The following is a 15,293-nucleotide window of genomic DNA, read 5'->3' as shown; positions in this document are numbered from 1 at the left end:
TCGCACTGAGATATCCGTTTTAGCTTCTCAGATACTTCATTTTCGAGATATTGAAACTTGCTCTAAAATGAAAGGGCCTCAAACTGCGTTTCAAAGGCAACAGGACCTCAATTGAGTTATTCGACATTGAAAACTGGCCCGAATGAAAGTTTTCGGTGGTCTCAAGTTGCCGCAGGACCGTGATAAACGTGAACTAACCTGAACAGACCTTTGTTCAAGAGGTAAAAAAATCCTCCAAAGACGCCCGGCCGTTCATCTGCAGGAGCATTCTCTCTTTGGAATGTACATATTTGTCCGAAGTAGTTTTCTATGGCCGGTTCGTGCTGGATTTGGTTCAAGGTCGCCCCACTATTCCATGAACCTCGACCAACGGCCCGAGTCCTAGCTGCCTACCAGCTAAGAATTGTCCTCCGATGAAAGGGGGGGTTCGCCGTCGCCCCACCCTTCGTCGAACCGCCACAAGTATTACTTCGGGGCAGGTGGACTAACCTGAACAAACTGCTGGAATTCAATGAAATCTCCTCTGGAATCCGAACGAACCTGCTCAAAACTCGCTTGAATGATTTTTTTCGCGTGACTTTCTACTGCAGGTGCCATTATTCGACGAGGGCTGCTGTAGGGTCCCAACCACTGTCTTAATTAAATTGCATGAATTATTCCATAGGGAACTACCATGAGGCGCGACATCAATAAAAGTACGTTACCTAGAGAGGTCAGTAGTTGACCGATCATATCACCTAAAGCCGTTATGTAAATATCTTGGAGATATGCGTGCCTGTGTCTAAGGAACCCACGCAAATTCCCCTATACAGGCAGATAGTAACGTTATGCAATATTTAGACGAGTTTTCCCTATTTGGATGTAGGAGCATTCCTGCTGCTGTTGTGAAGAGAAAATCCCCCTCAGACTTACCACTACGTCACATCACACGTTTTCTCAAATTCGTGGTATGTCAGGCAGTGGCCAGACTGGAGGGACCGTCCAGGGGCAGGAAATGATTAAAAATCCATCGCGACTCGCTAATCAGAAGACAAATTTCCCCATAAACGAGTTTTTGAGATTTAATATTTCTAAAGCTCGCCGATGATTTCTTATGGAAATATTTGCAATTTCAGTTTCTATATAAGTGATAATAAGCCATAAAGATCCTGCCGGCAAGAGAATCCCTTTTTAGATTTAATTTTACCGTTTGCAATTCCGCAAGTTTTTCACCAGTCGATGGTTACCAGAGAGCTTTGTTGGATGCGTTTAAACGATGGATGCGACGTTTTGCTGAAACAAGCTTCACGAAGAGATGCTCCCAGTTTGTTGATTTAAAACTCGCTTCTTAGTCTGCCGAAAGCTTTCAGGAATTAATTAAAAAAGTTCAGGAGAACCGAGGGGTTCGGGGGAGGGGCGGCGAAGGAGAGGGGGGAGGGGGGCTGAGCGAACAACCACTGGGACATTGTTAGGAACTATTGGAAGTGTTGCAGCTATTGCGATTGCTTTCTGTGCTTCGCCATACCTGATGAGAGGCTTTGATTTGTAATTTATCTTCCATCCATCAAAGTCGGCAACACAAATCAATAAAACTGCTCTTACTTTTCGATTACATAATCAGTATGCGTTCATCGTTTAATCGTGACACAGTTGCAAAATTTCACTTTCGGTGCGTTCGCCGGCGATGCAGCCAAACTTCATAATACCTGTTTGACCTCCATTCCTATATTCGCTTTTTGAGAATCACCACACAAAAAAAAAAACTACTTGAGAATCCCCTTACCATCGCAGCAACCCATCATCATGGCACTCGCACCCGACACTTCTTGCGCTTTCAGCGGATTCGGACTTGCGGCTTCTCGTTCTCCAGCAGGAACCAAACTGACACTTAATGGCGACTTAGTTCAAATGATATGTGCAACTTAGAAGGACACCACGGACAATGCACCTCATTTTTGCAGAATTTGCGTAATTTTTGCACTTGCTATTGTCAGCAGAATAAGTAGGTATTAGACGTTTCGGAGCGGCCAAGGGGTCAACGCTTCATCGAAACTTCGATGTGCCCAATGCAATATTTTGTTAATTTGCATTATTTTTTGAGTTCGATAAACTCGAGTTGCAAAGCCTCGTTTGCCGCAACAACGATAAAGTGATTTAATGGGTATTTTGCTGCGTGAGCCTATTTTTCATGGGCGGGTATCCTGCATTGCTCGTTGTCCTCCTTAATGTCCCTTCGCATTCTTTCCATTTGGGACTTCGAAATCTTCAAGGAGCGAGGTTCCGTGCTGTGTAACAAATTGCGCCGTTAGGGGATTTTTCGATGTTCTCGAATGCCCTTTTTAAATCGATTGAGTACAGGTTAGGCCAGATTGCGAGGTTCACTATGGAAGGTTGCCTAAAATTTGGCTCACTAAATTTCGAAATCTACCCATATCATTGACGTTATGGGCACGCGCCCCATGGCCACAATCACCGTATAATCTCATCCCATAGCTATAAAATAATTTTATTATATAATTTTCAAAGCGGTGTTTGGTTTTCCTGACAAACTGGTGCACGCACTTTAATCTCTTTACTTCACCGGATATCTTATACCCGGAGTTCCGACTCTCCGTGATTCCCAGAATTGTCCCCGATGAATTAGTTCAGGCAGCCAAAACCGTACTTCTGAGCACAATCTAGCACCCTGCCTACGAGAACCTAAAAGATCTATTACTCGCGATAGAAATTGTCCTCTGAAATGTTTTTAAAGTCTGGCCCGGTTCTTACGCCTCTGGTTCCTTATTGTTTCTGAACATGATAGAGGCCACGTCACTTAGTAACAGTGGCGCAGCACTTTATCATCTGGCGCAAAAGCTTAAATGACCTCCGACTTTTGCTGTCTCACTCACGTCGTGTCCGTCGTGATGTATCATGGCGCAGCACGTGGTTTTTCAATGCAATAAAAAATCCTACAAACGATTTTGTAAATCTGGCCCGGTACCTGCGCCTCCGAATTTTAAATCTTGGTAGCCGACCTTGCCAAAGAAACCAAACCACAAATGGTTTCCGTTCGGGCACATGTGCAACTGTTGCGCCCAAAGACTACCGTCCCGTACAGCTGCACGGTAGCTCAGCGGGGCGGTCCAGGCGCGCGCTCTCGGCACGTCAAGGGTGAAATGAGAAACGGGTTATTATTTACACAAATTTATTTAATAAATTTAAATACAAATAAAATAACCTTAATCATTCTGCCGAATCACAATAAAAATGCAGCCAGGCGTTCGAACTTATAGTAGAAACTAAAAAAAACCTCACTGCAAACAGTCTTAAGATTCGTACAGACACTGTTGTTAAAGGGTAAGTTTGAAGAACAAATAAACCTATCAAAAGCCTATATTTATTATAATCAGTGAGGTAGGATTTGTTTTATTCTAAACGAATAAAATAAAAAAAAACAGCGTAATTTTATAATTTTCCAGTAAAATCGACATTAAAATTAAAACTACTTAGGGGTAAATAAAATATGTACAGGATTGGAAATTGTTTCGTATTCCACTGACAGGGCATAATATATATTTTCTTTCAAACAATATCACTACAATAATCATCTCTATCTACGGTCCATTGCATTTCATATAATATGTAATTCTCAAAGAATGAAATTTGTCGTGCTCTAAACTTAAAGCTGATACATTACAATAATATAACGGCTATCCATTTGTATAGTATGAAAGGTATACACCAAGAAGGTAAATTATACAATGCGAAAATTTACATTTCTTTAAATACTCTCTATTCATCCACTAACACTTATTTACTTCGAACAAATCCAGCATGAAGCACTTTACAAAAAGGGTTTTGTAACGTGCCACCAGTACATATATTTCCTAAACCTCTATTTAACATTCAAGTTAAATTCTCAAGCAGGGCTGGATTTGCGGCTTCGTTACCGGAAGACGTAAGACGTAACGTTAACATGTAAGAAACGGTCGTGCCATTAGCACCAAGATCTCCAAAATGCCTGCAGACGACCGCAATTTCCCCCAAAATAACTCACCCACGGCGAGATCCGGGAGTACGTCAGAAGATTAACTTTTCCATTGTTTAAAAAAAAAAAAAAACTACATCCCTTGTTTCTCAAGGGAACGCATAGAAAAGTGGAATTGCGAACACAGCGACTCACAACAAATTACCACCCGCCTATATTCATGATGTAAATCTGTAACCAACTACGTTCCAAACTCACTTTTGCCATGCATCAAGTTACTTTATACAACGACTTTTATACTTCGCGTGCTTTATCATAATTAGAAAAAAAATCTCACGATCTTATAGTTCTGTAAGGTGTCAAACACGCCAGAGGCACCAAAACGGATCTTTCAAAGCAAATCTTCTGACCCGAGCTGTGACAAGAATGAATTTTTAAAGAAACCTTTGCGTGTTTCCAATGTTTTTCGACACATTGTATAATTAAACTCGGACAGCTTTCACGACCGGTTCGATCACGTTTTACTGCGACAAGTCGGAACTTGCTTTACGACGGGTGAGGCAGGCTGAATGACTTTGTGGCGCATTTGAAACGCGTCGCGAAAATCGGAGTTGCTCCTGAGCATGTTGAAAAAGACGTTCGCGAGAAAGAAAAGATTCGTTAGTTGGAAATATCAACTTTATCAGTTGAAAGACGCGTTTCAATCTCATGATAAGGAGTTCGTGAGACCCGGAGCTTAGAGGGGACCAGGAACGGGTTGTTAACGATATTGTCGCGGGCGCTCAGTCTCACGGTTATGAGTTGGCATTATGGGACGAAATTCGACATCGACCTCACCAGTTGTGCGAAATCACTTTGCTCAACGTCTCTAGTGACGTCCATCACTGATCTGAACGCGAAAATGTCGGGGGAAAAAAACGTTTGGGGACCACAACCTCTGAACTCGAAAAATGTTTCAAAACACTGGGCGATTCAGAAATATGGGACTTTTAGGGATTATTCAGCGGAATTATAGAAGGCATTCGAACGATTACTGTAGTGTTATTTTGTTGAAACAAACTAAAATGAAACGTACTGAAACTCAAATGTCTGCTATTGTCGCACTGAATAGTCCTCAGAAGATTGATCCCGTACATCTAAATCGCCCTGTATACCGGATATAGTATATGTCGGGGATTTAGAAGGTCGCAAGATTTATTATTATCACGTTAGAGTTACCGATAAGATAATGACAAGCAAACTGACAGACCTATTTTTGGGATGCGGCATTGTCGAACGACGTTACTACTACCTCCGATACTAGACGGCCAAGCATCGGGGAACCCCCCTTTGGACTGGGATACCTCCACAGAACCCAAAAGGGCGGACAAGGAGAGAAAATGGGCAGTAGGCAGTCAAGATATAGGACGGTGGTGACATCGAGTAGTAGTAGTTTCGCTAGTTTGTCTCTCGATGTTTTGTTGACGAATCAACACTTATTAACTATGGAGAATGTTTCCAATATTATTCCGACATGTACAACGCAGAATCTTACGGCTACGTCTTGCGGCTTGCGTTAAGGAAACTACATGAAAATCCAGCTCGATCTTTTAAACAATCTCCAATGGGTTTCATTATTAATAAAACCATGTCTGCAGCTAAGTTTTTCTCAGCTGCAGAGAGGGTAAATGCATAAATGAACACAAATATACTTTATACAAAATGCAACTAGTATAAAATTTCACTAATGTTTTACGATATTTTTTCTTGAACAGTCTTTAGTTTTGTATTGGTTACTAAACGTCACGTAAAAGAATATTCTTGTTTATAAAATATTTCTTCTGGTAATTTCGATTTTGACCGAGACACAACTGGGCTTCAAGAAATTAAGTACTATGACGATATTTACAGTATTATGCACTTGAAATTCCAAAACTTTAGACATACGGTTGACGATGCTTTTTTGTACTTTCTGAGAACTAACTTTACCAAATACCTATATTAGTTTGTTTACACCCTAAAACGCCAAAGAATCCCGCAGTTTTTGGGCCTGAAAAACAATCAGTCTGTGTAATGTAATGAGCAAATAACTTAGGTGAATTGAATGCTTTTCGATGATGATGCTAAAGTTTTGATTAAGTACCTTCTTCAATTATAAAAGACCTAAATTAACCGTACTCACCGAACTAAATTCCGGATTTTGAATTTTTACCTCTAAATTAGAACACTTGGTTTGAGATCAAGTTGAAAATTTGCCGCTATTAAAGCATTAAAAAAAAAATTCGCTATTAAAGCATTAAGGAGAAACGCACAGTTAGTGGCAGATAGGACTAAAACAGCCACAAAAGTGTAGGTAATGTAGAAGCATACAATGGCACACACAACCCAAAACGCCTTTCGATAACATTCTTGTACACCTAATTTGATCGTAGGTCGCTTGTTGGCAGTTCAAATGGCAGTGTTAGTAAAGTAAGAGAGAAACAATTAATTCAACATCTTGATGATCGATCAAGGTATTGGGGAGATGCAGGACGCGTTTTGTCAATGCAAACAGAAACATCTATCCCACACTGCCGACTACTAAAACATATTAAAATAGGAGAGGGGAGATGTGCGTATTTGGTTGCACTTAAGCCGAGAGAGATCCTAATATGCTGATATCTGTTAGTAAAATTATATTAATTACACTGTTAATTCACTCTAATTAGGGGCCCGAGAATCGCAACAGAAGCGACATGACCTGCGAAATGAAGGTTCCCAAGGTATACACGTTGGGCACCATCCCGCGGAGACAGGTCCGAATTCGGGACTTGTTTTTAAATTTTTTAATGGCGGTTTCGGTGAAGATCCCTCTCTCTTTTGTTGCGGTTCCGAGGCCGCATTTTGCGCCTTAAGAAACGAAAATTAGTCGTATAAAGTATCCCGCGTGGAAAAATCCCCCGCTTCTATATGAACACACTTTACACCTACATATTGACCTAACGTTAAGTTTCGGTTTTATTGCGAACACATAATTGTTTTAACTAAATTAAAAAAAATTAACGAACCTACTTATAAGAACAATATTTACCTACTTAGGAGGTTTCGTAAACTCGGAAACCGCATTAATGGCAGTGGCGGCTAAACTGGTTGCTTAAATGATCAGAGTCATTTCCAAAACCGATCCGGCCTTGTAACTCACTCATTACCCTAACTTATGCCTTACTTACACTATACATAATACAGCCTAGACTGTGAAAAATTTCACATTTTACAGTTCAAAGATGTACTATTCACATTTCGTTTGTCCACTATCGCAAGGAAAGGAACAACGTTCGTCTTACGCTCAAAATATCACCGCCAAGAGGGAAATCTGGCCGAGGAAATTTTACAAACCGAAGAAGTATCAGGGAAAATATCGTGAATATGACGGTTGTGGCTTGGAAACTTTAAGCGGTAATAGTTGTTTCAGTGTAAACTCTGCTGGTGCAAAGTACGTGGCCACTTCAGGATTGGAAAAATACATAATTGATGTTAACTAAAAAAAAAAAAAAAATGATGAACATTAAACTGGCGGAAGTGGTGAAGCCGGTAAAGAGAATAGATCAGACAGTATAGTAAGATGATTAGAGCTGAAACTTTTATTAGACAAAGTTTGGGCGATGATTTTAATAAAGATTGCGCATTCTGTTGTACATGTCGTGCCTGCTTTCAAGGCTTTCTTATCCAATTACTTAAATTATGAAACAATTTCATTCAAGAGTTAGTCGAAACGAGCTTTAAGGGAACACGTAAGAAATTAACTATGGAGCAAAATCACAACTTGCTGTACTGCACACTGGCGTACCCTTAGAATCAATAATAAATCCATGTAAGAAAATTTGGCTAATTTAATTGTACTACTTATTTTTGGTTGCCCTGTATAAACTGCTAATGTTTGAACAAACCACTGCAGCTTTCGCAATAAACAACCCTCCTTAGAAACGTAAACAAAAACATTACGATCAATCACCCTGTAAATAAATAGCTCTTGCTCCCCCTTGGCTTGATATTTTGACGTAAGTTTCGTGAAGGCGAAGGAAAATTTCGACCTCATCTATGAAGTTACGCGATTCCTCTCTTGTCTAAAGCAACAATCACAATATCGCATCTCTGTAACACCTTTCAAATCTACCAGATTACGTTCTTCATCACGCAAATTTACGAAAATTCCTGGAATTCGACCTAACCTTTGCGTGATGACTACAATCTTTAAGTACCCCCGGTTAGTGACAGCAGCCCCCCTCGAAAGTTCAAACTTAAGTTTGGCAGTCTTAACGAAATTTATCCCCCTTAATTTAAATACTTTTTTCGCCTAAATAACCTTAAAGTAAAACAGTCTTGAGTAACTTGTTCATAGTAATAAATAAACGTAATAAGCCTCGAGTTTTTATAATAAATAAAACAATAGTGTTTTTGGTTTTGATTCTCAGACAAACTGCTGCCACTAACATGCTAAAAAAAATGACCATTTAAAGTAGATCACTATGGTCAAAAGAGACCACGGCAGCTATTTAGCTCAAAGGCGTTTACTAATACCTGGAATTTTACTTGGGTTAAGCAAAATTCCATTTATTTGAGTGACGGGAAAATACTATTTACAGAAACGGCTTAAACCTAAATTAGTATCACGTCGTTTTCAGAGGCTTCCTGCGGTGCTTCTGGCCAGTCCGTCGCTGACCACAACGAAACAGAACTGGGCTCAGGGCTTCGCGCGACTTTACTGACAAAGAGGGAATCGGCAGGCCCTTGGTCGGTTTGTACTCTTTCTCAGCAACCCACTCATCCGGAACACTAAAGAAAAACCCCCTGAAATCTCTCACGTTAACCAGTAAATTGACACTTACACATCGGCAGGGTGCCATCGTACCAGCACTTCTTTCCTTCCCTTCGAATCGGTCCTACGGGCTAAAATATGACCCTGCAGATTGACCACGTCGCCTGCCACCCCGTCTTGCCCCAAGGTCCTGGCTTGCGTCATACAAAGTAATCGGTGCTGTAGCCCTTCCATTATTCCCGAATCGATAAAGTCGAACATGCGCGCTAAAAAAGTAGCACATTCTTAGCAGGAGTTGTGTAAACCGGCAGTCTTGCAATTCAGTCTTTGATTATATCATTCGGGAAAATAGAAGCTGCATCGTCGCCAGGATTGAGAAATTGAGTTTAAGGTTACCAGACGCGGAAGGTAAAACGGAAAGAACGTGGTCCTTCTGATGGTGTTAAAACCACACCAAAAAACGGTATGTTTTTCGCAAATTTGGGAACGGCAGGCCTGCAGCACCACGAGCAGTGGCGCGTCCAAAATTCTACTGGTCGGACTCTGTGGTATGTTCATCTGCACTCGCGCACATTTCTCCTCTCGTTTGGTCAGAACCATGCCTCTAGTGAAAATTGCCGCAAGTCAGTTTTAGCTAGTATCTAGTAGTATCTATTATTCAGAAAGATTAATGGAGTATGACCACACTGGCTTGCACTGCACCAAGAAGAATGACTTTCTAGTTTGATTATTCACCCAATCTCACAGTGAACGATATAATCAATGAACCGAATTGGAAAGACTACGGAAAGTGCGTAAAATCAGGAATAAAACAACTGAAGTGGATTGTATTTAGGTAACTATAAATCTGCTTAACGAAACTAACAGTACATCCTCCGTCTTCCCCCTATTTCACGTTATTAGTTCACTTTTAGGTAATTATGTATAGTTCAGTAGTGAAGCATCAGACGCGCAATTACGACCCTCAAAGCCTGTCATAAATTGTTGCTATATTGACAATTTAACCGGGATCTAAAGCCTCTTATTGTGTTTGTTAAAGGAATCTGATATCGAAAATCTCTTTTATGAAAAACTCAGATCTGGGTCCCTAGTTAAAACTTTAAAATTCCACCGGAGGCTTACTAGAAGAAAGGTTAAAGACACAAAAACGTAAAAAGAAATTTTACCTGACCAAGGTTGTCTTCGAAACCTAATTACCCGACCGTTCCTTTTGAATAGCTTCACAGGGCCGTTCTCGACCGATTTCTTAGCGTTAGTGTTTTGGGTTCCATCGCTATTGAAGTGGTTGTTGACATGCCGTTCCAGCATCAACTAGAAATTATCAGTGTTGTAGAAGGAGTCTACAGGATCTCTCCTAAACATACGGCGTAAGTTTAAGGGCATAATCCGCGAGTCGAAACACGAAAGAAGCTCTTATATCTAAACATATACCCATAATCGTTTAATTTCCCAAATACAGAGTTCCATACTTTCGAAGCGAAACTTCTCAACTGTATCGTTACTGAAGACGCATCTGAGCGATCTGGACTCAACCCGAGTCGTTTTGCCTCGTTTTCAATTCCGATGGGATTTCCAGTTAAGAAATTTCGAACTGCCTTAAATTCGTGCTCGTGCACGCAGTCGCAAATCACAAAAATGGTCATTAACTTGACTCTGCATCTCAGAAACCGAACGAGATGTGGCCAACTATGTGCGGTGGTGCTGGCCCTACATCGATCCTGGACGGATCCAGGAAGGTATACGTGGAAAAACCGGATCGCTTACCTGCGAGTTAAACCTCTGCCCACAGCCATCCACAATGCACCTGAAAGGTTTGGTCCCAGCATGTGCTAACACGTGCCTTTCAAGCCAGGAAATGGAGCACGACCGTCTCCCATGCACTTTGCACCCTCTCCAAAGGCAGACATATTGTTCTTGATTGGCTTGAGATTGAGATATCACATGTTTAACCTGGAACGCACGAGTAATCTCCTTGTTCCAGTGGTTTTATGAGTCTGAGATCTAACCTGAAGATGTTCTAATAAGGCCCCGCTGGTATCAAATTGCGCCACGCAATCATCCCATCGGCATCTACCATCGTTGGACTGTGGCGGACTTTTGCCCAGGTCCCTGCCTTCTTCCTTCTGCTTTTGGTGCTTAACCGCAGGAAACCTTTGCAAGACATTAGAACGATTATTATTGAACCCATCCGACGTAAAGAGTATTTGTTCAGTTAAAACCGGATAACCATAACGACGACCACAGACTGTTCTCGTTTGACTTCAAAGAAGTTCGTTAACGTCGATATAGGAATTAGGCAACTGTATCAAACCCGGTAAAATTTACCATTTACTCTGTGGGTCGAGGAGCTTACCTGATTGTCTTTGGTTGCGACAAAATGGGAGACTTTTTCGGTTCTTCGGCGATTTGCTTTTCCACGCTGATCTCGAGACTTCCACGACTTGATATTCCGCTGTCTGAGTCGGTAGGCGAGGGGGACTTGAATATTCGGGTTTGGTTTCCTGAGAAATCGACGAATTGCATAGAAAAATATAAAATGGCAATTCGCGTGGTTTCCGAATAAGTGATAAAACCGTGGTGAAATCGTCGCAAAATGTCTCCATAAAGAAGGCGAATGGGGCCATAGAAATTCGCCCGAATGAATTGGATAAGCAAAGCAACGTCCTGGCAGAGCACTTACTGTTTATTTTTTTCTCAAAGCTTTTTCATAAGCTCCTTTAAGCTTAGATGCTTTCGCGCATTTTGAACTGTAGCTAGAAAACTTTACGCCTCTCCCTCATAATCCTAACGATTTCCGACATTTCGGACAGTTTCACGAGGTTGTCCAGATTCACTTCTTATTACAACGCAGGCAGGTATGGTACACTTCCAACGCCCCGCCATATTGGAAATCGTGGAGGGACGCTCGCATAGGGGAAAAACGCATAATTTCCGGAATTTGAGGCGTGTGTCGTCAATGAGAAAAACCAAGCTACGCCTCTGGCTATTGGTATTAACTTTATGAATAAACACGGACGAACTGGATATACGAGTCTAATTCTGCTAAACCAACAACAGTTTTACTTAACTGTACATTTCTGGATAATTGCATTATAATACTCAAGGAGAACATTTCAGTTTAAGTTTGGAATTTTTAGCGTTTACGCAGAAGTGGGTACCATGAATATAAAGTAAGTAATAAAATAACGAAATGGAAATCGCTTGCAAATTTCCATTTTATAATTTTATTACTCGCTTCATATTCATTGTCCCTACTTTTGCGTAAACTCTGAAAATTCCAAAGCTAGACGTTTCGATAGAAATGCGAATCATCAAAGTTTCCGTTCACTCTCTGCAACTCGAAAAAAGTCTCGCACCGCGCAGCTTTTTCTCAATATTTCCGAAAAAACAAAACGGCGGACTGTCCTGGTTGGCGGTTTTTTTTTTTTTTTGATTTAGGGACGATTAAAAATTTTTGTCCAGGGCGCCAAACTAGCTCAGGCCGGTCCTGCACCTAAGTACGAACTGTTTTTGGAATCATAAATTCTACGATTATTTATTTGATATGCTAAACAGCGCAATTCAACCGCAAAAATGCAATTTTTTTTCTGGCCTCACCTTCATCCCAACGCTTCTCGTCGGGCGGCTTTTGAGGTTGTTCCACGTGATGCGTCTTGCACTCCTCAGTCCTGTAGGGCTCCTCACTCCTCGTGCTTTCAGTGCGATTCTGTTGCCCCCCATTCATGATTATTTCCGGCTTGACATTGTTGTATTTCCCCAACGTAGGGGCCGAATAGCAACTGCTACTTTCCGGTCCCTTAGGCCTCGCAGGTAAGACGGTAGGTACGGCCGTATCCACACTTAAAGTGATATTCCCATTTCCGTTTAACCCTCGGTTTAACCTCGGGGGTAAGGCATTTAAGTTGACGATAGGCACTACCGTTGCGTTGAGTTTGACACAGTTGAAGTTGTTTAGGGTGGCGAGCTTTTGTACTGGTTGAATGACGTTGAGACAGGGGTTGCGGTTGATGATGCTGACTTTCTCGTTGGTGATGAATTGGGGGACGAAGATGTTGTCCGGAGGTTTAGGAGTTTTGGTGTGGAGATACGTTAAGTTGGGGGGGAAGCTCACTGCGGTTAGAGTCATTGTTGGAGTGAAAGGGTGGATGTTGGGGATGGCCGTGCTCGCAGGGATTGGCTCTTGTATTTTACTGGGGGCTGGTAGAATCTTTCTAGGGACTGTGGTTGACAGCTTTCTGGTTTTAGCAAACTCCATTTTCTTGGCAGCGGCGTTAGCTCGCCAGCCCTGCTTGGCAGTACTACTAATTTGACTAATGATAGCTACTTTCCCTGGGGCATTCTTCAGCTTCAAGAGCTCCTTTCTCAGGCCGTTCTTCCCTTGAGTCTTGAAGTATTCAGTGATTTTCCCTTGTTGCATTCTGGGCAAAGCCTCGAGTTTCTTGTTAAGTTTATAGTTGTTGTTGTTGTGGATGTGGCTGGAGTCCCCAGCCCTAGAGACTTGAAGCTTCTTCGGAGGAGACGTGTTCAGGTATAGCTGCTTTTTGACGGATTCCTCATTCTCTTTCAGACGTTTCGTAAAGACGGTTTTTTCGTTCAGCGGGCGTTTTATCGGAGATCCTTCTTCGGGGGTCCATGGCCAAGGCGAGTGGTGGGCAGACTGGGCTGGTGGCATCTTGGGGTGGTGGTGGGGCGCTCCGGAGTCCTCAGAGTGGTTGGAGGCGGTGCTGAAGGGAGATCCAGGGTCGGTGATGTCGCTGGATGCGGTACTGCTACCACTGCAGTCGGTACAGCTCAGAACTGCTACGCCACTAGAAATAACATGAACTTATTAGTATTTTGTCTTACAAGTAGTAGCAAAGGGATTTTCGTTTGGTCATTTAACGCCTTTTCCCCTATTAATTTTAAATTATGTAAATTGCAAGATGCGTATCTCAATGAGCACTTATGTAAATCGCCCTGCAGGCCGAAGTTTTGTGACACCACTCTGTTCGTGTCCGGAGGATTTTGAATATTTAGTACCTACGTCCGGGGGAACATAATTGCCTCTATTAAATGTTAATATCCACGTGTTTCTATTAACATTTCAAGGGATCGGGAAGCTAGGAGTTTCAAATTAATGCTGCTGTAGCAAATCTCTCAGCCGGGAAAAGAAAAACTTGACTAGTTTTTAACAGTAAGGGACATCTCCCTCATCGGTTACAGTGTTGCAAAGGGGGATAGGTTGTATGCCCTACTTTCGCCTTGAAAGGGGCACGTGCCTCAGTGTGTCGCCCTTTCAGTTTCGCTCTCACCACCCTCTTTGTTTTGCTGATGGTTCGATTCGCGTCCAACAGGATATGCGGCATCTACGCAGCCCTGCGGGGTTGCCAGACGATGCGTTGGCGGTATTTTAAAAACCGATTATTTCGACATCAACTCTATTATCGATTCGAATTGCAATCAGGCGAATAATTATTAAAATGTATCTCGGAAACTAATGAGGATCGAACGTAAGCGGACTTGCGATTTGTGTGGTTTTTGGGTAAATCCAAAATGAAATCGGATGAATTTTTGCTGGGAGGAGAAGTACACAGCAGACGTCATAAGCGTTCTCTTCATTTGAAAAATATTCGACATTATCGGGGATTCTCCGTTCAAATGTGGTATGCGTCTTTCGATTAAGTAACTGGCTATTTAGGAACTCACAATGGCAACGCCGCGAAGTCCACTTGTCACAGCAGCTTGACTGATACTAATCTGTCACATGAGTGCGACAAGGATAGAACTTTTTTTCAACAATTCGCCAATCATTTTCGAGTGAATTTTAAAAAGAAGAATAATTCATTCCCGTTTTATCGCCATTCAGGTCTTCGTGAGTGACGTTTCACGCGCGATGCTCTCTTGGCACAATGCATGCATGACTGCTGGCCGGCGGTAAATCGCGAATGCAAAGTTGCCACTTTTCGAGAATTCTAACGAATTCTAAATCTTTTAAAAATCCTTTAATTGTTAAAAAGATATAAAAAATTTAAATCACTTCACTTCCGTGGCCATTTTTGTCGCTATGAGCGACGTCACATTTGGAATCGTACACAAATTCTGATCCCCTTCGTATCCTTAAAACTGTACGCATTCACCCCTTCGATACAAATCTATAGGGTGTCAATTATCGTAACACACAATAAGCCCCCGATTACAAAGAAGAAACTCAAGTAAGATACGATATTGCTCGGAAAATGGCAACATTGCGATATTCATTTGTCACAATACTATGCTTGATAAGCTTTGCTATCACGTGAATGCGACCAAGAGAAGACTATGATGGCCACCCTTGAAATGGTCTATGCCAGGTTGTCACACTTTACTAAATTGCTTAGATGGTGAGCGCTTATAAATAAATAGTAAATAAACATTTAAGCACGTTTGGCTTAAAATAGAAACTTTGATGTGCACTTTTTTACCTATTAATGCGCCCCTAAGTCGAAAACTTCAGGATAATAATTGTTTCGTCGAAATTCCACACACCCCCCTTCTGAGATTTCCCTCTCACTTACGCGATAAAATGATCGATTCTAGAATTACTCAGAGATT

The 15,293-nt window shown here is 41.7% G+C and overlaps 1 protein-coding gene across 6 annotated transcripts in view; it reads right to left on the bottom strand.

The window, feature by feature from the left end:
• Positions 1–3,149: 3,149 nt before the first annotated feature.
• The window catches only part of jing (AE binding protein 2 jing), a 40,179-nt gene continuing 28,035 nt past the window's right edge, over positions 3,150–15,293 (bottom strand). For all 6 annotated transcript variants that reach the window (XM_066298214.1, XM_066298216.1, XM_066298220.1 and 3 more), the window contains 7 exons: positions 12,321–13,531; positions 11,077–11,224; positions 10,730–10,874; positions 10,488–10,673; positions 9,890–10,034; positions 8,794–8,989; positions 3,150–8,740 (listed from right to left, as the gene is read on the bottom strand). In XM_066298214.1, the coding sequence (XP_066154311.1) occupies positions 8,575–8,740; positions 8,794–8,989; positions 9,890–10,034; positions 10,488–10,673; positions 10,730–10,874; positions 11,077–11,224; positions 12,321–13,531 (2,197 nt within the window). In that variant the 3' untranslated portion in view covers positions 3,150–8,574. The remainder of the gene's footprint in view (positions 8,741–8,793; positions 8,990–9,889; positions 10,035–10,487; positions 10,674–10,729; positions 10,875–11,076; positions 11,225–12,320; positions 13,532–15,293) is intronic.

Source organism: Euwallacea fornicatus, chromosome 30 (genome assembly GCF_040115645.1).
Source record: "Euwallacea fornicatus isolate EFF26 chromosome 30, ASM4011564v1, whole genome shotgun sequence".
Classification (NCBI taxonomy): domain Eukaryota; kingdom Metazoa; phylum Arthropoda; class Insecta; order Coleoptera; family Curculionidae; genus Euwallacea; species Euwallacea fornicatus.
This window is presented reverse-complemented; position numbering and strand designations above follow the sequence as displayed.